This window comes from Diospyros lotus, chromosome 1 (assembly GCF_014633365.1).
Source record: "Diospyros lotus cultivar Yz01 chromosome 1, ASM1463336v1, whole genome shotgun sequence".
Classification (NCBI taxonomy): Eukaryota; Viridiplantae; Streptophyta; class Magnoliopsida; order Ericales; family Ebenaceae; genus Diospyros; species Diospyros lotus.
Window position 1 is genome coordinate 1,193,268 of NC_068338.1, and position 26,034 is coordinate 1,219,301.

Here is a 26,034-nt window from a genome sequence, read left to right on the forward strand (position 1 = left end):
AATCTATCAGCTAAGAATTGTGGGCTAATCCATTCCTCCCATTGTTTATAAATGAAAAGATAAACCAAATTAAAAATGCCTACAATCCCCTGAATAATCCAAATTTTGGCATATTGAACTAGCTAACAGCTTTATAATTTCAGCAATGTTATATATCATATAAGCAAGTCAAAATATGCAGTAACCTTAGGAAATTTAGGATTTCATACCAAAGAACATATGAAATCCTAAACACAACTAATCAAGATTAAAAAAAAAAAAAGAAAAAAAAAAGACATGCAAACAGTGAAATGAAAAGAGGTTAGTGCGTTATCTTATCCTATCAAAAAGGATTACAATTGTTTACAATGCTAATAAAATTAAAAACTTAGAACTATAATTATGTGCATCAAAATGTATATATATAACAAGGATAATCCCTGAATGAAGCAGATAATTAAGCTGTCAAGCAGGGACAAAGCCATAGAAGGAATGAGATTCCAATGCAAATGTTAACTTTCTTGGAAAACATAAAAGTCCCTCATACAAACTGAAACAATGCATTTTGAGACATAACATATTCAGAAACCTTGCATGGAAATAACTAAAAGCTTATTGTAGTTGCCACGAAAACCCATTTAAAGCTTCTTTAACAAAATACAGAGACAACAAAGCTCAAAATAGATCAGAGCATGTCTTAAGACATGATGCAATCCTTAAACCCAAACAATGCAAAAGAACAAAACAATGCCTTTAAAGGGATGTACAACCAAAATTTCTGGGAGAAGTGAAGGTTTTAACATGCTAGTTTTTTTTTTTTTTTAATTTATGTTCATCTAAACATAGTGAATTGGAAATAACAAAAGCATGAGATACTGAAGGTGATTGGAGGAGGTTCACATGAGCAATATAAGCCTCCATGAAGATTCATTTCCAAATAAACAACAACAAAGCCCTAGGAGACAAGACTACTTTGAGGTACAGTTCAATCTGTAGTACATAACTATTGAAGGCATCATATCACAACAATCACCCCAAAAGATAGTGATTAAATAGATAAATTAGGGGGGAGGGGGGGGGACACAAAACAAAGGCCATCACCAAGAATAAGTAAAAAAGAAAAACTACAGGGAACAAAAATCTTATTGCCCTAATATTGAATACAAAGCTGCCAAGATCCAAAATCAGATTGCTTAAGAACCTTACCATACAACAACAGTATGTTTTGGTCCCTCATTCTAAATGCATCATTAAAACTACTTAATTTGGTAACAAACTGCATTCTTAATGATAGCAAGTACACTAGCAATGACTCATTAACAAAAACAAATTTGATATGCCTTAGGTGTAACTTAAATTTTTGGGGGTAGGGTAATTCATAACATTAATACCTTTACAAGACACAAAAAATCCTTGATGGGGAACTTATTACATTAATACCTCTAGAGGACACAACAAATACCAAGTTAAGTAACCAAAAGACATAGTAGAAAATCATTTGTTATGCCAACGACACTCACTTTTTTGAACGTTGCTATTAATTTAATGGAAACCCAACCTTAGTCATCCATCTTCTACCACATGTATCTTTAATTAAATTCTCATTACTGCAAGGAATAGATAAGAGGCATAGATCGTTCAATTCCTAACTAAAAATAATTAACTAGCAAATTAGCAATGATTACCAATGAAAAGTAATGAAAGCCATTAATAAGATACCTAAAATAATAACCGATCAGATTCAATATTTTAATAGGCAACTATGGGTCTGGGATAGGGAAAAACATTGCAGGGGGTGATATTGGCGGCATAAAAGGCATGGCTCTAAATGAATCAGGTGGTGGACCTGTAGCATAAAACACTGGATGCTGCCCTTCTGCAAACAGATGGGCACATTTACTGGAACATATATAACTAACCTAAATCGGTAATATACAAGTATAGAAATATCACACAAAATATATATACAAAAACATCCAGAACAAGAAAAGAACCTGTTTCGAACATCAACGGCGTCCTTGTGAGGCAAAAGCTAGGGCAGTTCGTCGTAGACGCGATTGGCCCCACCGTTAGCCCAAACATGAAGATATGCTGCTCTACACCGACAACAACAACAAGAACAATGAGACAGTAGCATCAGACAACCAAATTGCACAAACACGACAATATCGAATGAACCAAAAGAGAAGAAAGATGTACCATACTTCCAAAGTAGAGGAGTGAATCGGGGGAGGCATGGGTTGAGCAAGACGAAGGCATAGGTCTAGGGGTGTCCGTTGTTGGCGGGAATCCAGTGGAGGAGGAAGGTGGATGAATGAGTCGTTATGAGATGGAGATTTAGCGGTGGCGATGGAGTTGGAGGTGGCAACGAGGAGGCCGCGATGGAGTTGGAAGCGGCAGCAACGTTGAGGCAGCAGAGGGAGGCGGCCGGGAGAATAGAGGGTCTGGCTGTGATTTGGGGGATTAGGGCTTGGGGGAATTCTAATTTGGGAATAGGAATTGGAGGGGAAAAGGCGGGCAGCGTCTGCCAATATTTTGATTTTTTTAAAAATATTTAATTGTTAATTAATAAAAATGAAAATAATTTATAAAAATAATATTAATAATTATTTAATTAATAAGAATAAAATAATTTAACATTATGGTAACTTATAAAATAAGTTAAATTATTGCATCAAATTAATAATTATTTAAAAATAAAATTATATTATAAATAAATCTATTAATTATAATAAATTCGTTTGATATATTGTATTATTTTTAATATGTTCATAAATTTTTAATATATTTTATTATCAATAAATTAAATAAATAATGTTCAATTATAATAATTTAATAATTATATTTATACATTTATAGAAAAATAATTTATGAAATTAATATTAATAATTATTTAATTGATAAAAATAAAATAATTTAAGATTATAATAATTGATAAAATAATTTAAATTATTACATCAAATTAATATTTATTTAAAAATATAACTATAATATAAATAAATCTAATAATTATAATAAATTAGTTTGATAAATTGTATTCTTTTTAATATGTTCATATTTTTTTAATATATTATATTATCAATAAATAACTAATGCTCAATTATCATAATTTAATAATTATATTTGTGCATTTATAGAAAAATATAATTATATTAAGAATTGCTTATATAAGTATTAGTTAAATTTTAATAAATATTTTTATTGTTTTATGATTCGAATTAAAAATTTTAGTCATTAACGATGGGAAAATGGTATATTAACGACGACTTATTTTACCTCTTGTTAAAAGTTATCTTATAACGATGGGATTTATATTTAGTCGTTAATAGTACTACATTAACGACCAAAACTAATGTCGTCGCTAAATTTTGGTCATTAATGTCTGTTTTTGTTGTAATGATACACACCTAAAAAAACACTCATAAAATAAATATTTAAAAATAAAAATAAAAAAATAGATTTTTAAAAGTTGGGTTTCGGGTCTTCTTTATGTTGGATTTGGGCCTTCCTCGGAATTAAAATACTTGGGCCTTCTTTGGAATTAAAATGCTTGGGTCTTCCTTGGTTGGACTCCATTGAATAGTTGACCCAATTGCACTAGATTTTGAGTAGTAACGTTGGTCATCTGATTGACTCTTTAACATCTTCAATTACTCGGCAAATGTCAATTTCTTAATATCATCCTGACAATAGTACATAATATGCATAATTATTCAAATTAAACATTAATATAAGATAACAAATAGGGATATAATTTATTAAGATTTAGAAAAATTAACTCCTCATCATAAGTGATGTGATCATTTATGGAGAAATAAATGGATGGCCATGATTTAAGAGATAAAGCCAAGTAAGTGGTGAATTGTGACACTTGGCAAAATCTTGAAAATTTGAGAGAAATTATGTATTTTGAAATATAGGTGCATATATATATGTGGATTTATGAGTTGGAGAATGATTTATATAAATCAAAAAGAAAATGGAAAAATGGGTCATTTTGGTCCATGCGAGTGTAATCATTATGTTGCATAAAGAAAAATACAAAAAGAAAATGAAATTAGTCATGCATTTATGGTGGAAAATGGGAGAGATAAAATAAATGCCCATGAAAAATAATTGTCTCTCAAGTGTCATGGTGAAATTGGTCTCCCAAAAATTAAATTGAAATATGTCTTTCAAGAGATATATGTGCATGATGGATGAAAATAGTCTCATTAATTTAAATGAGAAAGAAATGAAATTTCAATGGATGAGATTTATTCTTGGGTTTGGAAAGTGATCTAAGGGCCACCATTTAGTCTTGAAAGTTGGCAAGGATTGCCAACATAATAATGAATTAAATTAAAGAATAATTTTGGGTGGTGGAGATTAAAAGGCTAAAGAAAAGTGAATGGCCAAGATTTGTTCTTACAAAGCACATGGATTGTGCTTTTGGTGAAGGGCTAGGATTTATTCTCTTAAATCCATAAAGATCCAAAGGTTAGAATTGGTTCTTGAAAGATGGGAGAGCTAATATAAGTAGGCAAGTGTAAAGAAGACTTGTCTTCTTTGGCCATTTGTAGAGAGAAAGAAAGAAAGATAAAAAGAAGAAGAAGAAAGATAGAGCAAGAGGTCAGCTATTAATTTGGTTAATTTCAAGTAAAAAGAAATGGTTTCCTTATTTTTCTAGTTTTCAAGAAAGCTTCAATGATCAAAATTTCTATTTTGTCTCAAGAGGGATGGAAAGCAAGAAAGTCTTGAAAGTTAAAGATGTTGAAATGCTTAAAGGATAAGATGTAAGGGATGGCCCCATGGGGAAGTGGCCTTGCAATGGGTTTTAAGTATGATTCATAAATGTGTATGTTGCATTTTGCATGTTCTATTATGTACATGAGACTTATGGCCATAGGGTAGATTGGGACATGGTGGGAATGGTGGATTGATGCCTCTAACCTTAGTGGGTTGTGAAGGCAAAGAGACCTAGCCACACTTGCATGCATTTGGCATCATATATTCTTGTTATGTCCATATTTACTTGGCATTGCACCCTTATTGAGCGTATAGGTCATGAGGTTTTTACCCTCACATATAGGTTGTTAAGGCATGGGAAAGTCAAGGCAAAGATGGGATAGTATGTGGATGCATGGGAATGAAGATTCAAGATCTTTGTATAGCTTATGAAAGCCTATTTTTGTTAATTTGGTTCATGTTGTAATAAGCTCCATGGGTGGTTGTAATGAGTATTTTTTTTTTTTTTGTGAAATGAAGCTTTTTGGAATGTTAAAAGTGGGTATTGAAATTCTGGAAATTTTGGGTTAGGAAGCCCAAGAGGAAAAAAAAAAAAAGGGAAAGAGTGAAGAAGGCAGCAGCAGGGCCACCAGGTGGCCCACAGGTGCAGCAGGCGCGTGGGTGCTGGGGCGCGCTAAGCAAAGACAATCTCGTTTTGTGAAAAATGAATATGAAATCTTATAGATGAAAGAACAAATTAAGTAGGGATAAAAATGCTAACAAGAACAAACAAAACAGAAGGCACAGGAGATAATGATTTATAGTTGTTTGGCTTTCCAAGCCTAGTCCACTACCTTAGCTACCCACTAAGGATTTTGAAGTAAATCCACTATCAACCCCCTACTCAACCCGAGTAGGTCCTCTAGTCCGTGACTAGGAAAACTTACAAACCTCCCAATATAATGGGCCCTTTAGCTTACTCTAGGTCAAATACAAGATAAATGAGAATGAGAATCTAAGAGTACAACTCTTAGTTACAAGCTCTTACCAATTGAAAAAATCGAGGCTAACAATGAAAGTAACAGTGTAGATACAAAGCCTCAAAAATATAAATACGGAGAGAAAAGAATTTAACGCTCAATGTAAACTTGAATGCTCAGTAGTTGAAGATATTAAATGTTTTCTAACAGCCTTCAATCGATTCTCTCAACCCCTATTTATAGTTGATGGAAGATAAATACAAAAATCTAACCATTGTGGTAGTTGAGTGAGCATTAAATGCGCCAAAAACTAGTCGTTACAAATTTCTAAGAAACAAACTGTCGACAAATAAAATAGGTTAGTCGACTATATTTTCAAATAAAACTAAGGCATGGTCGACAGATAAGTAAGCATAGTTGACAGATGTCCAACCAAATCTACTGATAGTCGACAAACACTTTCACATAGTCGACACATCCAAAATATGAAGAAAATTTATAACATCATACACATAAATAGTCGACAAAAGAAATTCCATAGTCGACAAAACCTGTACAATAGTCAACAGAACAAAACACAGTCTACAGAAGCTTGGGCATAGTCGACAAAGCATACACACATAGTCGACTATTGTAATACCCGGTATTACATGGTATTGAAAATAAATAATTTTGATTATTTTGGACAGGACTTCGTGTGGTCCGGGAAGCCCAAGAGTCGGTTTTGAGTAATTAATCATTAAGGTTTGCCGAGTCGGCGGCAGGGAGTGCCCCGGGACTTGGATGTCCAGGGAAGAGGGCAAGAGATTGATGAGCGTCTCGAGATGAGATTAATGACGCTGGTAGCGGTCCGACCGGGAATAATTTTCGAAATAAATTTTGTATAAGCCCGAGTGGGTGCCAATACCGAATAGTCGGAGAGGACCTCCTGGAAGCTGAGGGGACCCTGGGGGTGGTTCGATTTTCTGAGTAAGGCAACCCTTAAGTGTTTTTGGGTCAAATTAAGGTCCCGTGCAGGTGCAGGGGCGAAATTGGATTTATCAAGTAAAAATCAATTATTAATTTTGGAGAATTAATGTTTTAGTGGCTTGTGGGAAATTAATTAAAATACTAGGAGGGTCCAAGTATAATTATTAGATTTCCCCAAATGCAATTAATATTTCCTTAAGTGAAATTATGAAAAATTAAGGGGGTTTCATATGTAAATTATATGTTTATATATGTATATATTTCGGTGTGTGCGTGTAAAGGGGGAGGAAGCTTCCTTGAAGCTTCCTCATGTGTTCTCTGAATATTTGAAATCTGAGAGAGAGCATGGCCGAACAGAGGAGAGTGAGCGATTGAGAGAGCGAGATGAGTTCGAGAGGAAGCTGATCAAGAGATTGTGAGAGAGAGATGATCGCGAGAGAGGATGGCCGAGGGCTGGCCTGATGTGGCCGATTGCAGGGCCAAGCGGCGGTGGCCGCGTGCTGATTGAAGGCTAGCAGAGGCGGGCATGGCGGCTACAGCGTCGGGCGGTGCTTCTAACAGCGAGGTAGATGGCCGTTGGCAGTCACGACGTGTAGAGGTGAAGCAGCGCCTGAGATGGTGGCCGGCCATTGCTGAAGTGATGCCAAGGGCGGCCTGATGAAGTGCTGTCGGCCATGGAAGCATGGCACGCAGGGGAGGCCGACGCTGGCAGCGGCTCAGGTGCGGGAGAAGCTGGGTTCGGTGGCGGCCGACAGCGACGGGGCTGGCCGCGGGAGCAGCCAGCGAGGGCTAGCGTCGTGGTTGGCCGAACTGGTGCGCGAGGGGGGTGGCCGCGCATGGTGAAGAAGATGATGAACAGGGCCAGCACGCGCGGGAATGAAGAAAGGAAAGAAAAAAAAAATAAAAAGAAAAAGAAAAATGGAAAATATGGAAAATTCCAGAAAAATGAGGGAAAGTTCTGGAAATTAGTTTGGGGCTTGAAGAGCTTGTCGGAAGCTCAAAAATGAGATTTTTGGGCGCAAATGGCAACTCGTGAAGCAACGTCGGTGTGGGCGTTTCTGAATTTCTCCCCAAATGAGTCGAGGTAAATTAATATTTTCTTCCCCAATTAATTGCATTAAGCGAGTTAATGTAAAATAGTTATTTGCGGGATTAAACCCTGTGCCGGGGTTGTTTGGAAAATTGTTGATGGATGGTTTTGGTGGTGTGTGTGGCGAAGTTGAGGGCATTGGTTTAATGCTGGATGTTGATAGAGTTGGGTTTGTGTGTATTTGTATCTAGGTTCTGAAGGATCATGAACGAGGAAACATAGCATGCAACGGAAGCGGTTTAAAATCAAAATCGTTCCTCGTATTGATTAGAATCTAGGAGACTTACTTTTACGGCAGATTACCGGTCGGAATGGGGCGATAGGGGTAGGATGCGCGGTAGCTTCTTCGCGTGGTGGAGACGACGGCTGTCCTGCTATCCTTCGGCTCCTTCGCATCAGAACTTCGAGGCTCTCTTTCGATCTTCCGAAATATGACTCGAACTCGTGGCCTCTCTTCGGTGAAGAAGAATGAAAAAGGACTTGGATGAAAAAACAAATAATGAGAGAATATATAGGGAGAACCCTAGGGTTAAAACCCTAGTGGGCCAAACCCTAATGGGCCAAGATCATTTAATTAATTTTCTAATTGGGTTAGCCCAATTAATTAATTAAAACCCTAATGAACTATTATTTTATTCTAGCCCAATTAATTATGGACCATTCTGAATAAAATAATTCTCTCTCAATGTAATTAATCCAACAAGCCAAATGTATTAAAAAATACATGAGTTACATCGAGCTACCCCGGGGACCAAAAGACAAATTATTCACGGCTACTAAAATGACCAAAATATCCCTGCTACCTAGTAGCTATATTTTGTCATTCTAAGTGTTCCAACTATCATCATATGGTAACACTAACCCCACGAATAATTTTGCATATGCCATGTCTTTGACCTATTAGTGTAATGACGAAAATACCCCTCTGCGTAACACCCATCATTTAGAAAGGAATAATGTACTAACACCTTTCTAAATGATTTCTACCATCCTTAGATCACTAGTCCAATAATCCGTGACTACTCGAATGTACTTGCTTATCACTGGGAGCTACCCAGAAGCACACACTCTTAAGTCACGTTCCCAGGGCCCTGGATTATTCGATTATTCTTGGAAAATCACAAGGGGGTGAATCACAGAACTATCTTGTATTAGTCTGTCTTAGCTAATTAGAAACCATACTCCCAACTCAAAAGGATATTGATCTTTGATAGACCTCACCTATAATGAATCTAAGAATATAGCTCTAGGTTCACTAGACCACCAACTAATACTCAAGTATTAGAGTACTCGTCCACGTAGTAGCAGTGATAGACTAGCTCCATGATAATTAGTACTTTGTCATTAGCTTCTATCACAGGTCCACTCTACGCATTCCAAATGCGCTTGTACAATTAGAGTAAACGGACTGTTTACTGGCTAAGGCAAGCCATCCTCCATTAGGATCTATTGCACAATGATCTTATCATGATAGAATGCCCAGTTCTATCAAAAGATCAAGAGTAATATTTTCTTGCTTATTAAGTACCCATGATTCATGCCTAACTGTGAAGAACGACCCATCACATGAATCACTTACTTAATGGCATGGACACCTTTCCAACAATTAAATGCAAATAATATATGTGCCATAAACTGAATAAAAGAAACATCATTACCATAAATTAAACAAAACGTGTCTTTAGGGCATACATTTCCAACAGGTTCGACCGGGGAGGCGGTGATCCTAGAAGAGCTTGGGATTCGGGCTGGTGTTCTCGCCGAGGCAGAGATAAGGCTTCGAGCCAGGTAAGGGATGGCCCCATGTGGAGGTGGCCTTGCAAGTTGATAAATGTGTTTGATAATGTTTTTATGTTGCATTGGCATGTAGTGGTTATATCTTGTGTGATGCAAGACCTAGTGGACCTATGGCCATATGGAGGACTAGTGTGGTGGGGGCTGATAGGTTGATGCCTCAAACCTTAGTGGGTTGTGAGGATGAGTGAACCTAGCCTCATTTGCATGCATTTGGCATACATAAACATGATTATATTCATATTTACATGCATTGCACCCTTACTGAGTCTTTATGACTCATGAGGTTTTATCTCATGTGTAGATGATGCAAGTCCGGATACAAGCAGGGATGGCGCCAGGAGGCTGTTGTGGCAACTAGCTGTGTTGCCCGAGTTATGTAATTTTTTATATTGCTTGTATGTAGCCAGGGGGGCGTGGTGTATGTATACCCTTGTGAGTAAATGTCTGTGTTTTTGAGCTTAAATGTATTCAATTGTGTAATCATCATAGTGTGATAGATGATTGTGAGATTGCTTGTTGAATGTGGCACAGTTGGTAAAGCCAAGTTTCGGACCGAGTTAAGATCAGCAAGGTATGTTCTCATAAATCCCCAATACTCAGCGAAGTGTTTGTATGCTAGCTTTGTGCCTGGGTCACCTCTGGCTTGCTATGGGGTGAGCTGAAGAGAGGTGAAACTCACTCAGGTTTCGGGTCTTGGTCCGCTGGATTTTTCTTATTTGAGTTGGGACCGATTCCTGAGTGGAGCGAAGGGAAGGACGAAGCCTAGTTCCCACCTAGGGCGTTTCCTGTTGAAACATAGTCCAACCCTTCAGTTGTGGTTGTCGGGTGAGTAATCTGGTCGATTATTTACCGGTGGCGCCCGTAAGTGGGAGCGGGTCGTTACAGTTGGTATCAGAGCATGGCTAGCATATAAGTGAGGAAGGCTAGCGTGCTTAAGTGTTAAATATGGTCGATTAAGTGATTAATGTGAGAAATTGCTAGAGTTTTGGAATAGAGGATGTCTGGCATGATTTGAATGTAAGTCGAAATGTCTTAACTGCTGAGTCTGCTGAGTTGGGGTTGAGAACAATTGATTTGAAATTTTGAGATTTCAATGTACGGTTGGTCCGATAACCTTGAAAGTTGGACATATAGACCGAGGACCCTAAGGGATTGGGTCAAGTCATTGAGGCCCGCAATGGCATGTTTGGATATTCCTGTTCTTGGGATGAGAAAATACCCTGGATTGAGAAGATATACCTGTGAGAGGTATACGAGTTGAGCAATGAGGAACCGAAAACCCGAGTGTGGGTGTCGATGTCAAGAAACCCGAATTTGGGAATTTTGGGTGATATTAAGTGTTCTAGGGATGGGAACTCCTTGAGATTGAAGTGTTGAGGCTCGTGTAGGGACACGAAGCCGAAGCACGACTAGTCCGGGAGGGGATTAGTGGAGTGTCCCTATGTTAGGGATTTGCCGAGCATGTTCGAGGGAATAGAGTTGTCCCTTGGAAGTGGTGTAGTAAGGCATGTACGCTTGAGATAAAATGAGCTAAGTGGGTGTTAGCTCGAGGCTCAAGGAAAAGACTTGACATCAACCAAAATCCGAAAGGACTCTGAGGAGAGTCGGGATGCTAGATAAATGTGATGCGATGTGATCGTATTGTTATGATGATCTCAGAGGGGATGTGCCTAGGGTATGAGTGGACCCTAGTTGGCTTCTAGATGAGACGAGGTCTATCCGTGGGGATGATAGGCGTGTGGCAAGTGGACCCTAGCGGGTGTTTGCACGAGATGGAAGTCCCAAGTGAGTCGAGCTGGAATCTAGGGGAATCCAGATTGGGGATTAAAGAGTTGGTCATGTGTTGATATGCGCGTGAGAGCCATTGGATTAGAAGTCCTAGTTATGTAAGGCCAAGTGACCGTTCATGTGAATGATGGATGAGGGGCCAATTAAAACTCTCATTGACGCTTGGGGTCAGGCGAGACGCCTAAGATCGGGAGATGAGAGGTGAATAGACCCTCATTATGATGCCTGGGGTCGAGATGATGCCTAAGGTTGTGAAACCCTTGATGGGAGACGAGGAGGTCACCTAGTGAAGGGTATGAACGGTGTGTGGGCCGAAGGTAGTGAATTGTGGCGACAGGACATCCGTGGGCTATGTGGGCACAAGAAATGCCAACTTTGGATGCCTAGTGGGCAGGGGCATGGTGAGCAATGTGGAAGCCCGAGAATTTTAGTTCCAAGTGGAGGAAGCCCAATCGAGGCGTGCGGAAGGCCAAGCCGGGTGTAACGCCCCGCTCCCACCTACGGGTGTTACTCACGAATAGCCAACTTACTATTCACAAGCTAGGGCAAAGATGAAGAGACGACTACGTTTCAACTGGAAACGACCTAGGTGGGAACTAGGCTTTGCCCTCTCTTCGCTCCGCTCGAGGGTCCGGGAATTATCGATCGACCTATTAAACCCGAAACCTCGCAATCGTCACCCCTTCCTGAGCTCTTTAATGAAGGGCTAAGGGTGACTTACCAGGATCAAAAAGGAATTTAAGCTAACTCTCTAGCTTAAAATAATTTATGGCATAACGCCTTAATTATAAGAAAATAGGTTTTTCTTATCTTTGCCCCAACCATTAACCCATTTATTTCATTTCCAATTCCTTTAGAAAATATTTGGATTAATCTTCCTTTAGAAAAATCTAAATAAAATTTTCCTCATTAAAGCTCCATTAATTTTTCCCTTTAATTTATTTCAAAATTTCCATAATTTTCCAATCATTAGGAAAATAATTTTTGAAATACAATTCTCAAGCATCCTCATCCAATTTCAAAATTTAAGGAAAATAGCTCATTATTTAATTTCCCAAAATATAGAAATTTTTCCTACAATTGCCTCAAATTTACATTAATTTAAGAAAATTAATTTAGAGGCTAAATACTCATTTAATTATTTATTTATTTAAATTATTTCAAAATTTCACAATTTATCAGAAATAATTAAATAACACAAAAAATATAAAAAAAATAAACAAAAAAGAACTTCACAGCAGCCACAGGGGGGGGGGGGGGGGCGCGCAGCAGCAGCCGCGCCCCCCAGCGCGCGCGCTGGCCGCGCAGGCCGCGCGCGCGTGGGCCGCGCGGGCCGCGCCTGCCCCGCGCGCGCGCAGGCCGCGCGCGCACTGGCCGGCCGCGCGCGGCCGCGCCAGCGCGCCCAGGCGCGCCTTGGCCGGCCAGCTCACTGCCTGGCCATTTTTTTTTTTTCCCAAAAAAATATTTTTTTTTTTTAAAATAAAACCATAATTTCCAGAATACATTTCCATATCAAGGGGCTTCCAAAACACTCAAGTTTACCCCCTTTTAACCACATTTACATACAATCCAAGTTTAACAAAATAATACAACACAAAAATACAAACTACATAACCATTACACATAGTTTTCCTCTTTGATTCAATACCTTCACCCTTGCAAAACTCCCTTTCCCTTGGATGTTTCTCCACCTACATTGAGGTCAAAGGATCTTATGAGCCAATGCTCAGTAAGGGTGCTATGCAAATGTAAATGAAGTATGAGAAACATAACATGTAATGCAATGCAATGCATATCAAGGGTAGTTCTCCATGCCTTCATAACCACTTAGGTTAAGGCACCAACCAACCCCTCACTCCCCTCACAAGTCCTCCTTATGGCCATAGGTACACTTGGGCACAAAACATGCAAAGAACCATCACATGCAACTCATTCATACATGTACAAATGCAAGCAAAACCCCTCCACTTGGGGCTATCCCTTACCTTGTTTCCTTGAAGCTTTACACTCTCACAAGCCAAGAATCCCTCTTAGACTTTGAAGCTTCAACACCTCCACAAGCTAATACTCACCCTTAAAGAAAAATAATAAAAGAGACTTTAGCTCTTAAACACATGCCTTAAACTATAACAAAAGAGAAAACTAGATTACCTTTTGCTAGACTTTCTCTTCCTTCTCTAGACTTCCTTGCCTTCTTACTTGCCTTCTTGCTTCTCTACTTCACAAATGGGAAAAAGCTTGGAACTAATTTCTCACTTCCCATTTATAGAGTTTTCTTCTTAATCCATGCCAATTCTCAAGATCACATCCTAGCCATTGATTTTTTTCTTATTTCAAGAGACCTAATCTCTACCTTTGAACATTAGCACAATCCTTGTGCTTCTCCCAAGTTAAATCCTAACCCTTGATTTTAGGAGAACTCTTGCCTAGATACAAAGGAAACACAAATCCAAGAGACTTATCTTGTTAAATCTCCTCCATTGATCTCTCTTTGGAGACTAAATCTCCTCCCTTGGATCAATCCCAATTTTCCATAATTCCCCATTTTTCATTTAATTAAATCATGACTAATTTCCAAGATTGACTAATTTCCCAAATTTGCATTTAATTTAAATCCACAACTTTTCAAGCATTTAATGGAGACTTAAATAATTTCTTTTTGATTTAAATTTAAAAGCTCTTGAAAGACATAATCTAATTTCTTTAGCATTTATTTAAATCCACCATTTTCCAACATTAATGCTTGACAAATTTCTTTTTATTATTGATTTTCTTTTTAATTTTCTCCATCATGGCTCTCATTAATGCTTGAGAGACTAATTTCTTTTTTCCTTTTTCATTTATTAAATATCCCTCTTGGTTCACAAGATCATGCCATGTGTCACCAAATTCTCTCAATTAAATAAATCTTTATTCTCCAAATTAAATTAAATCTCTTCCATAAGAACTTGCCAAGTGTCACCAATCTAGCCATACTTGGTTTTCCAATTTAATTCCTAATTATCCATGCACTTAATCAAGAATTAAATTCTCCAACATTTATTCTCCAATATAAATAATTTCTCCAAAAATAATTTATCTTCCTTTGGGATGAAATTCCAAATTACCATTTTGCCCCTCACAAGACATCCAATATTTCATGGCATTTTCTTTAATTCAAGGGCAATTTTGGAATTTTTCATAGACTAAAATTCTCTTAAATGACAAAAATTATCATGACTCTTTAAGGGTATTACAATCCACCTCTCTTAAAAGAATTTTGTCCTCGAAATTTCATTTCCATTAATGCAACGTATTAATACATCAAAGCTACTCTTCCATTACATCAACAAATAATTCGGGAAATTAACGCTTTAGATCCTCTTCTAGCTCCCATGTTGCTTCCCGATCAGAGTGATGGTTCCACTGAACTTTAACTAATGGAATTGATTTGCTTCTCAATTTCTTTTCCTTGCGGTCCAAGATTTTTACTGGCCTTTCAATATAGGTTAGGTTTTGACGAACCTCAACCTCTTCCTCTGGAACTTCCATTCTTGGATCCGGTATGAACTTTCGCAATTGAGACACATGGAACACGTCATGAAATCCCGCTAATTCGTTGGACAAGGCCAACCGATAGGCCAAAGGACCTACTCGCCCAATGATCCTATACGGTCCCATAAACCTCGGACTAAGCTTCCCTTGCTTCCGATTTCTCATTGACGGTCTTTGGGGTGAGATCCGAAGAAATACCCTATCCCCTTCTTGAAATTCCAAATCTCGCGCACGGTGATCCGCATAGTACTTTTGGCGATCTTGAGCAATCTTCATACACTTTCTTGCCACATCAATCTTCTTAGAGGCTTGCTGTACTAATTCAGTCTTGGCCAACTGCTTTTCACCCACCTCAAGCCAACACGAAGGCGATCGACAACGCCTACCATACAAAGCTTCATACGGTGCCATGCCGATGCTACTCTGATAGCCGTTATTATATGAGAATTCCACCAACGGCAAGTACTCATCCCAATTTCCTCCAAATTCCAGTACACATGCCCGTAGCATGTCTTCCAAAACCTGGTTCACCCTCTCAGTCTGGCCGTCTGTTTGGGGGTGATATGCAGTACTAAAATTCAACCTTGTTCCCAATTCTTCTTGCAAACACGTCCAAAATCTTGATAAAAATTTTGAATCTCTATCAGACACAATGCTGACTGGGGTTCCATGCAGCCGCACGATTTCCTGAACATAAATCCGTGACAGCTCTTCCACACCTTGAGTAGTCCGAACAGGTATGAAATGAGCCGACTTTGTTAGCCTGTCGACCACCACCCATATCGAGTCTTTCTTCCTTCCTGTCTTGGGCAATCCCACAATGAAGTCCATGGAAATGTGCTCCCACTTCCATTCTGGTATCTCTAACGGTCGCAACAATCCTGCCGGCCGCTGATGCTCGATCTTAATACGCTGGCATGCATCACACTTGGCTACATACTGAGCCACACTTCGCTTCATTCCAGGCCACCAATAAACTTCTCTCAAGTCTTTATACATCTTGGTCGCCCCTGGATGTACCGTGTACTTTGATCGATGAGCTTCATCTAAAATCTTTTGCCTTAATTCTCCATTACTGGGAATATAAATTCGCCCGTTCATCCTCATGATTCCATCTCTGAACTCAAAATCTGTTTTCACCGGCTCACCTTTCTCATCCACCCATTGGCGAAGCCTCCGATCTTCCCCGGTAGCCTGACGTATCTCCTCCCACCAACCTGGCTGAATTCGCAGACTAGCCACCATGGATATACCGTTCCCAGGCGCTACACCCACCGTTAGGCTACTGAACAACTCTATCAGCTGCCATTCCCGCATCATCATCCCGGCCGCGACAGCAAGATCCCTACGACTAAGGGCATCCGCCACAACATTCGCCCACCCCGGATGATAATGGATGGTGCAGTCGTAGTCCTTCAAGAACTCCATCCATCGACGTTGTCTCATATTCAGCTCCTTTTGGGAAAAGATATACTTTAGGCTTTTATGATCGGTGTAGATCTCAAACTTCTCACCGTAGAGATAATGTCGCCAAATCTTCAGGGCGTGGATAACAGCAGCCAATTCCAAATCGTGGACTGGGTAGTTCTTCTCATGAGGTCGTAATTGACGCGACCCATAAGCAATCACCTTACCATGCTGCATCAGCACGCAGCCTAATCCCGATCCTGAAGCATCACTGTAGACCACGAATCCTCCAGAACCTTCAGGTAGGGTCAAAATCGGCGCTGTGGTCAACCGTTTCTTAAGTTCCTCAAAACTTCGTTCACACTTGTCATCCCATATGAACCTCACATTCTTCTGAGTCAAACGTGTCAGAGGCAAAGCAATTTTTGAAAATCCTTCAACGAATTGTCGATAGTATCCAGCTAACCCCAGAAAACTTCTTACCTCGAACACTGAACTCGGTCGGTGCCAATTTTTAACGGCCTCTATCTTGGATGGATCCACTGATACACCGTCACTTGAAATTACATGGCCAAGAAACGCCACCTCCCTTAGCCAAAAGCTGCATTTGGAAAATTTGGCATATAGCCTTTCGCTACGCAACCTTTCTAGCACCAACCTCAAATGTTCACGGTGCTCTGCCTCACTAGCTGAGTACACCAAGATATCATCAATAAAGACGATCACAAACTGGTCTAGAAATGGTTTAAACACTCTATTCATGAGATCCATAAAAGTTGCAGGGGCATTGGTTAACCCGAATGGCATCACCAAAAATTTGAAGTGTCCGTATCGACACCGAAATGCCGTCTTGGGTATATCCTCATTTCTAACTTTCAGTTGGTAGTACCCCGAGCGCAGATCAATTTTTGAAAATATTCTTGCACCTTTCAATTGATCAAATAACTCTCCAATTCTAAGCAATGGGTACTTATTTTTCACAGTCACCTTATTGAGTGCTCGAAAATCGATGCACAATCGTAAGCTGCCATCTTTCTTCTTTACAAACAACACTGGAGCTCCCCATGGGGAAATACTTGGTCGAATAAATCCCTTATCCACCAAATCTTGAAGTTGCACCTTAAGCTCCTTCAACTCAGCCGAGGCCATTCAATAAGTGGGTATAGAAATTGGTGTTGTTCCCGGCAACAGTTCAATGGCAAACTCTACCTCTCGATCAGGAGGTAGCTCTGTCAAGTCCTTTGGAAAAACATCCAAGAACTCCCTCACTACTTCTACCTCTTCTGGCTTCATTTCTGATTTATTGTCTACGACCATAACGTGAGCTATAAATCCATATGCTCCGTTTTCCAACCATTTGCAAGCCTTCAAGGTCGATACAAATTTTAACGGCCTACCAAACCGTGGTCCTTTAAACTTCACTACTTTTCCCCCCGGACATCCCAATTCTACTGTCTTTTTCAAACAGTCCATACTGGCGCAATACCGAGAAAGGAAATCCATGCCTAGGATGACATCGAAGTCATGCATCTCCATAAGTATAAGATCTATCTTAAATTTCTCATCCTCAACATCCACATCACAATCTCGGACCATTAGATTAGTCTCCATAGTCTCCCCGATTGGAGATTGAATTCTAACTCCATGCCCTATTATTGAGGGTGCAAGACCCAAACTCCTAGCAGACTCATTTGCTATGAATGAATGGGTGGCACCAGGGTCCACCAATGCATGTACAGGAGTAGTATTGATGAAGAGCGTACCTTCCACAACGCTCGGGTCAGTATCAGCCTCCGCCTTTGTTAGCTGAAATACTCGTGCTAGTTGTGGGCCTGGTTTTCCCTCTGGCTTCTTCCTTGGGTCAGCCTTGTCTCATTGGGGGCAGTTCCATGAATAGTATCCCCGTTGCTTGCAAGCGAAGCATGTTACTTCCCTTTTGGCCCCTTCCTCGATCTTCAATGTCTTCCTCGAAGGGCAGTCTCTTGCTAAATGTCCAACTTCTCCACACACAAAGCAACCCGCTCCTTTGCTTTTGGTCCCACACTTGTTGTTAGCATGCCTCCTTTGGCACTTCTTGCAATATCTTTCCCTCTTAAATTTGGCTCCTTCAGGCTTCTTGAATTGTGCTACTGGAGGGTTTGTTGATTTGTCTTTACTTTCCACCTCCTTTTTCACATCACTTCGGAGTTTCAGCTCTCCCTGAGCCATCATGTTTCGCTCAACAGTAATAGCCTTCTCAACTGCATCATCAAAAGTACGGATGTTCCACGCATACAGTACTTGCTTCACTTCCTTTCTAAGTCCTTGAAAGAACTTCTGGGCCTTCTCAAATTCATCCGTAGTGTACATAGGTACATACTTTATCAGCTTGGAAAACTTGGCCTCGTACTGCACTACGGACATATCCTCCGATTGGGTCAGCATCAAAAACTCTTGTTTCTTCACCTCTCTCCAGTACTCAGGAAAGTACTTATCATTGAATGCAATCTTGAATTGTTCCCAGGTAATAGGTGTCACTCGCACCTCCTTGTTTTCTTGGATGGTATTTCGAGTCCTTAGGACTCCTGACATCGACTTCCACCAGATAGCCGCTTCTTCCTCTAACATAAATGTAGCGCACCTTACCCAGTGGTCTTCGGGGCACTCCAAGTGTTCCAATAATTTTTCAGTTTGCTCCATCCAATATTCTCCTACACTTGGGTCCATTTCTGGGTCTCCCTTAAAGCTTGGCGGATGTAAATCTCGAAACATCTTCAGCCAATTTGTAGTAGGGGTTTCTGGTCTGTTCATTGAACTCATTATCATTTCGACGAATCTTTCGAACGACCTATCACCACTTGGCCTTTCCGAGCCACTTCCTTCTGGGAAGTCTTGAGACGACGACTGGGCCTGGCCCCTTCTCCTACAAAGTCATTCTTCACGGCTCATCTGCACAATGGCACAAGCGACATTCATTTTTCTACTACACCACAGCCACACATACATACATAACACAAGTTCCGAGCAATGCCATACAAGATGATGTTTCCAACATAGCTTATTTATTTGCATAAACAAGACATAGGCTTACAAAGAGCTTCCCATTACAAAATGATTCAAAAGGAGGAAAAGCTTATAGTCATCATGAACCAAAGCCACACAAAACAAAATACGTCAAGTTTTCCCCCATTAGCCCCACAAATTCAACCCCCAGAGCTCACTAGTCACCTAGCATGACTTAGCCCTACCCATGGCCTCCACATCATGACCCTCGCCACTAGGCCCATCAACCACATAGCTACCTTGAGGCCTACCTGGGATCACCCCGTCTCGAAGCTTTAGGCTAACCAGGTCGCTATAGTAGATGCCAATCAGGGACTCGGACTCCTCCGAGGGGTCCTCATAAGGGGCTTCGGGAGAGTCTACCTCCCTGTTAAGGTCTTCCTCTGAATCATCTATAGTCTCATTGCTTCCCACACTTTCTTCGTCTGGTCCCGCATGCCCACTGGTGACTTCTCTAGACTGCCATGCGTCTGTCTCCCGTATCATCTCAATGAACAAGGTGAAGTTTTGGGATACTCTTGGTCGCCTTGCAATCCTTCTTGCGTACCGCCTCCACTTGCCATGGAGTAGTTCTTTCACATAGTGCACCTTCACTTCACCCAACAATCCAGGAGGTAAGGCTGTGCCTGGGGTCTCCGCAATGACATCCTCCACCCTGCTAAGGTAGCGCTGGATGGACTCTCCGGGTCGCATCACCGATATGGCTAAAGTCCACTGGGCCTTCAGCCTCCGGATGTAGTCTCGCACTAGCCACACTGAACGAAATGGGGTTCGTCTCTCCATACCTACGCACAAAACACCACACCATAGGTATCAACCCAAAGACATCACCACCACAGCAATCATATCATCATAACTATGATGCCCAACAATCATGAAAATCCTATCTCAAACTAGAATCACGCTCTGATACCATACTGTAACGCCCCGCTCCCACCTACGGGTGTTACTCACGAATAGCCAACTTACTATTCACAAGCTAGGGCAAAGATGAAGAGACGGCTACGTTTCAACTGGAAACGACCTAGGTGGGAACTAGGCTTTGCCCTCTCTTCGCTCCGCTCGAGGGTCCGGGAATTATCGATCGACCTATTAAACCCGAAACCTCGCAATCGTCACCCCTTCCTGAGCTCTTTAATGAAGGGCTAAGGGTGACTTACCAGGATCGAAAAGGAATTTAAGCTAACTCTCTAGCTTAAAATAATTTATGTCATAACGCCTTAATTATAAGAAAATAGGTTTTTCTTATCTTTGCCCCAACCATTAACCCATTTATTTCATTTCCAATTCCTTTAGAAAATATTTGGATTAATCTTCCTTTAGAAAAATCTAAATAAAATTTTCCTCATTAAAGCTCCATTAATTTTTCCCTTTAATTTATTTCAAAATTTCCATAATTTTCCAATCATTAGGAAAATAATTTTTGAAATACAATTCTCAAGCATCCTCATCCAATTTCAAAATTTAAGGAAAATAGCTCATTATTTAATTTCCCAAAATATAGAAATTTTTCCTACAATTGCCTCAAATTTACATTAATTTAAGAAAATTAATTTAGAGGCTAAATACTCATTTAATTATTTATTTATTTAAATTATTTCAAAATTTCACAATTTATCAGAAATAATTAAATAACACAAAAAATATAAAAAAAATAAACAAAAAAGAACTTCACAGCAGCCACAGGGGGGGGCGCGCAGCAGCAGTCGCGCCCCCCCCGCGCGCGCTGGCCGCGCAGGCCGCGCCTGCCCCGCGCGCGGCCGCGCCAGCGCGCCCAGGCGCGCCTTGGCCGGCCAGCTCACTGCCTGGCCATTTTTTTTTTTCCCAAAAAAATATTTTTTTTTAAAAATAAAACCATAATTTCCAGAATACATTTCCATATCAAGGGGCTTCCAAAACACTCAAGTTTACCCCCTTTTAACCACATTTACATACAATCCAAGTTTAACAAAATAATACAACACAAAAATACAAACTACATAACCATTACACATAGTTTTCCTCTTTGATTCAATACCTTCACCCTTGCAAAACTCCCTTTCCCTTGGATGTTTCTCCACCTACATTGAGGTCAAAGGATCTTATGAGCCAATGCTCAGTAAGGGTGCTATGCAAATGTAAATGAAGTATGAGAAACATAACATGTAATGCAATGCAATGCATATCAAGGGTAGTTCTCCATGCCTTCATAACCACTTAGGTTAAGGCACCAACCAACCCCTCACTCCCCTCACAAGTCCTCCTTATGGCCATAGGTACACTTGGGCACAAAACATGCAAAGAACCATCACATGCAACTCATTCATACATGTACAAATGCAAGCAAAACCCCTCCACTTGGGGCTATCCCTTACCTTGTTTCCTTGAAGCTTTACACTCTCACAAGCCAAGAATCCCTCTTAGACTTTGAAGCTTCAACACCTCCACAAGCTAATACTCACCCTTAAAGAAAAATAATAAAAGAGACTTTAGCTCTTAAACACATGCCTTAAACTATAACAAAAGAGAAAACTAGATTACCTTTTGCTAGACTTTCTCTTCCTTCTCTAGACTTCCTTGCCTTCTTACTTGCCTTCTTGCTTCTCTACTTCACAAATGGGAAAAAGCTTGGAACTAATTTCTCACTTCCCATTTATAGAGTTTTCTTCTTAATCCATGCCAATTCTCAAGATCACATCCTAGCCATTGATTTTTTTCTTATTTCAAGAGACCTAATCTCTACCTTTGAACATTAGCACAATCCTTGTGCTTCTCCCAAGTTAAATCCTAACCCTTGATTTTAGGAGAACTCTTGCCTAGATACAAAGGAAACACAAATCCAAGAGACTTATCTTGTTAAATCTCCTCCATTGATCTCTCTTTGGAGACTAAATCTCCTCCCTTGGATCAATCCCAATTTTCCATAATTCCCCATTTTTCATTTAATTAAATCATGACTAATTTCCAAGATTGACTAATTTCCCAAATTTGCATTTAATTTAAATCCACAACTTTTCAAGCATTTAATGGAGACTTAAATAATTTCTTTTTGATTTAAATTTAAAAGCTCTTGAAAGACATAATCTAATTTCTTTAGCATTTATTTAAATCCACCATTTTCCAACATTAATGCTTGACAAATTTCTTTTTATTATTGATTTTCTTTTTAATTTTCTCCATCATGGCTCTCATTAATGCTTGAGAGACTAATTTCTTTTTTCCTTTTTCATTTATTAAATATCCCTCTTGGTTCACAAGATCATGCCATGTGTCACCAAATTCTCTCAATTAAATAAATCTTTATTCTCCAAATTAAATTAAATCTCTTCCATAAGAACTTGCCAAGTGTCACCAATCTAGCCATACTTGGTTTTCCAATTTAATTCCTAATTATCCATGCACTTAATCAAGAATTAAATTCTCCAACATTTATTCTCCAATATAAATAATTTCTCCAAAAATAATTTATCTTCCTTTGGGATGAAATTCCAAATTACCATTTTGCCCCTCACAAGACATCCAATATTTCATGGCATTTTCTTTAATTCAAGGGCAATTTTGGAATTTTTCATAGACTAAAATTCTCTTAAATGACAAAAATTATCATGACTCTTTAAGGGTATTACACCGGGCGTAGTGACTAAATCCATATGTGAGTGTGCATGGAGAGACGAGAGGTCTCAATTTACCTAGAGGGTAATGCAAGGCGCTCCGTGGTTATGGGTGCAGGAGCTTGAGGTAAGCTCAGCGTGTCGGTTGTGGACTGAGAGATCATTGATAACCAAGCTTTGGGATAAGCTAGGTGATGAAATAAATCATGATGGTTTGAGTTCATTGTCATGGAAAGTTGGAGCTTCCAAATGTTGAATAAGAGCCGTGAAATATGATCTTGTGGGGTAAGATCATGAGGCCTCAAATTATGAAGTGGTCTGAGAGTCTCTTAGGTGATAAGAGATGTAAAGTCCTGAGAAGCGGGGCATATGGTACGAGCTTGAGGTTATCAAGGCGAGGATAACCAAGTGAGATGGCTCGGGTAAGATGGTAGTGGAACCATCGTAGCTCGGGAGGCTTTAAATAGCTTTGATGCTATGGGTACAAAGCTCGATGTGACGGATCCGACGCTATGGACTGTGTGGCAGAGGACTAATGAGTTGGCTCGCGTTGAGGGCAAGTGGCCCGTAGGCCTGAGCGATTTAGTGAACTGCAGGTGACGGTCGGATGTTGAAGATCTGGAGCAGCACCGTAGGAAAAATTAGTCAGGTGAGATCGATAGTCTCCTGCAAGGGATAGGACATCTAGAGTAGTCCTAGGGAGAAATCGTGGAATGCGAAAACGTTCTGATGGTTTAGTTGCCGAGTAGGAAGCTTGGTAGGGCGAAGCTACAGGTGCGAAGCAAATCAGTGATGGGCCTGAACCATGCTGTTGGAAACTGTTGTTGGGCCAGTGTAAGGGAGCCACACGGTAATGATGATTGGGTGTTGACTCTCTGAAGCATAGGGCAACACGATGGGGAACCAGTGTTGAGCCAGTGTATGCGAGTGACACGATGATGGTGACTAGGTGTTGGCTCGCCTAAAGCACAGGGCAACACAGTGATTATGCAGATGGTCAGGGGCTAAGATTTGTGAAATACGGTAGGGTGACGAAAGTTGTGGCCAGTTCCACAACTCGGCCGCTAGTAATAAGAGAGGTTAGGGCATTGCACCCGAGTCAGGGGTTAAGCCCTTTATTTCGATAAGTAGTGTCGAAGTGGTTTAGGGAATGTTTGGGTGTTGTAGCGCTTCGAGATGTTTGAGAAAGAAACCCAAGGAAAAGAAACGGGTCTAGCGTGGGAATAACCCTACAGTTGATGCCTACGGTTGACGGGTCTAATGCTAAGGACCACTGGATATAGACGGTTAGTTAACGGGAGGGACTGCAGCCCTCTATGTGGAGTAACCTGTCTGCGGTGGAGATGATTAGACGTGAAGACCTGGGGTATGCTGTAGGTTATGTCTGGGGCAGACCTAAATTTCTGTGAGGGTTGAAAAAAAAAAAATCATCGTAGTGCCTTTTATTGTCTTGGCAGCATGAAGGTTTGTGAATAGATTGAGTGATATCTTGTGGTGTGAAAACAAGACGTGTGGCGATGCTCCTTATTAAAGGATGCTAACGCAGTTGTGATTGAATTTGATCGAAGTTGATCGAATAAATTGAGATGATGGACCCTGTGTGACCTTACGGTGATGCAAGAAGATGGGTCAATTGGTGGAGTCGATAAATGACTCCAGGATGTTACGTAAGTGTCGTGAAGGGCGAGACTTACGAGTTAGAAGCCAACCATGGAATGTGAATGTTAAAGCGTGTAAAAGTTTCAAGTATGGGGATCTCTAATCCTGTGATGTGAGTTGTGGTAGGTTGAACGTGTGGCTGAGGCACGGTTTGAAATTTGTGAAGGCTTGCAATTGCACGGTCTAGTATTAGTCCTGATGTGTCGATGCGAAATTGAGGAAGTATCTTCATGTGGCACTGGATGGGTTTCCAGTTGTTGACACAGGATTAGTTGCCAGGTGGTAGCACCTGATGGCAATGGTGAAAGCGTGAGGCTCGAGGACTGTGAAGTAAAGCCTTGTTGGGTGCTGTGTATGCCTCTAGTATAAAGGTTCAGCGGGTCCTGGTTGTTAGACCAGGCGAATTTTGAGAAAGAGATCCAAGGGGATAAAAGATGGTTGGTCAAGGCAAAGTTGTACCGCTTGAAGGAGTGTTACTCTGTAGCGAGAGTTATAGAGGGTAGTGTTGAAATGTGGCCTAGATAGAATTTGAGATGCTCTCCCAAGAAAAGTTGGGCATGGGGCCACAACACTAGATGGACCTCCTAAGGCACTACCACTCTAACAGGATGCATCACCCGGGGAAAGCCAGCGTGATGGCAAGTGCCTGAGTAGGAATGTGAGTCCTACGGCATCTAGTGGAAGTGTGAGTTCCACAAGATTGGCAAGGGTGATTTCCAGTGGGTGGACTTTAAATTGAAGTCATAGTTAATGATTGCAAGTGTAATGCTTGGAGGAAGCATGTGTTGGTTGTGAGTCGGGCGACCCGACTTGAGCTAATCAAGTTGGTTAAATGGAAGATGAGGGCGACTTTAAAATGTCGCCAATGGGTAAAGAGAGCTCGAAGAAAGAGCTTATAGGATGAGATTGGATCCCAAGAATAGTGTTTAGGTGATGAAATCACCTGAAAGCTATGAGTGATGCAGCTAGAGGGATGCCTTGGAATGTGGGAAATTAATGGGATTTAACCTCGTGGCTAAAGGTTAACGGTTGTGAAAGGAAATCAGCCGGTGGAGCCGATTGGTGACCGGCTAGGGGTAGCCGGTGGCGACCGAAGGCATCTTCCGGTGATATCGGCAGCGACAAGTAGTGGCTGCCATGGTCGTGTGGCGCCATGAAAGTAATCAGTCAGTGGCATAGGTGGCTCCTGAGTCGTGGTTGCGGTTGGAAGTGGCGCTAAGCGATGGCAAGAGATCGTCTTAGCTGATGATGTTGGCGTTAAGGCTAATGTGGTCGCTCACTAAGGTGTGAGCTAATTGAAACAAAAGTTATAAGAAGTCTGGGAGAAGCCAGAGTCTCTCAAGGAATAAGCTAGCTGCTATAAGTATAGCAAAGTGATTTGTGGAAAATGGCCTAAGGGTGGGGTCGTGTTTGTTGTGATGACCAGTAAGATTCAAGGAGCAGCGAGTCTTTTGAGATGACGTGGTGGTGTCATCGTCGCTGTAAGAGAATT

At 40.6% G+C, this 26,034-nt stretch overlaps 1 protein-coding gene and 2 long non-coding RNA genes across 3 annotated transcripts; all 3 read right to left on the reverse strand.

Moving 5' to 3' along the window:
• Nucleotides 1–12,833: 12,833 nt before the first annotated feature.
• On the reverse strand, nucleotides 12,834–14,106 carry LOC127798496 (uncharacterized). Its single transcript, XR_008022404.1, has 3 exons — nucleotides 13,462–14,106; nucleotides 13,296–13,383; nucleotides 12,834–13,001 (listed from the first exon to the last, which is right to left on the reverse strand). It is a non-coding gene; the product is annotated as an uncharacterized LOC127798496 (long non-coding RNA).
• Nucleotides 14,107–17,400: 3,294 nt separating this feature from the next.
• On the reverse strand, nucleotides 17,401–19,056 carry LOC127808617 (uncharacterized). Its single transcript, XM_052347190.1, has 2 exons — nucleotides 18,181–19,056; nucleotides 17,401–18,117 (listed from the first exon to the last, which is right to left on the reverse strand). The coding sequence occupies exons 1-2, from the start codon at nucleotides 19,054–19,056 to the stop codon at nucleotides 17,401–17,403; spliced, it is 1,593 nt and encodes a 530-aa protein (XP_052203150.1).
• A 2,259-nt stretch (nucleotides 19,057–21,315) lies between these two features.
• LOC127798499 (uncharacterized) lies at nucleotides 21,316–22,453 on the reverse strand. Its single transcript, XR_008022405.1, has 3 exons — nucleotides 21,814–22,453; nucleotides 21,648–21,735; nucleotides 21,316–21,353 (listed from the first exon to the last, which is right to left on the reverse strand). It is a non-coding gene; the product is annotated as an uncharacterized LOC127798499 (long non-coding RNA).
• Nucleotides 22,454–26,034: the final 3,581 nt, after the last annotated feature.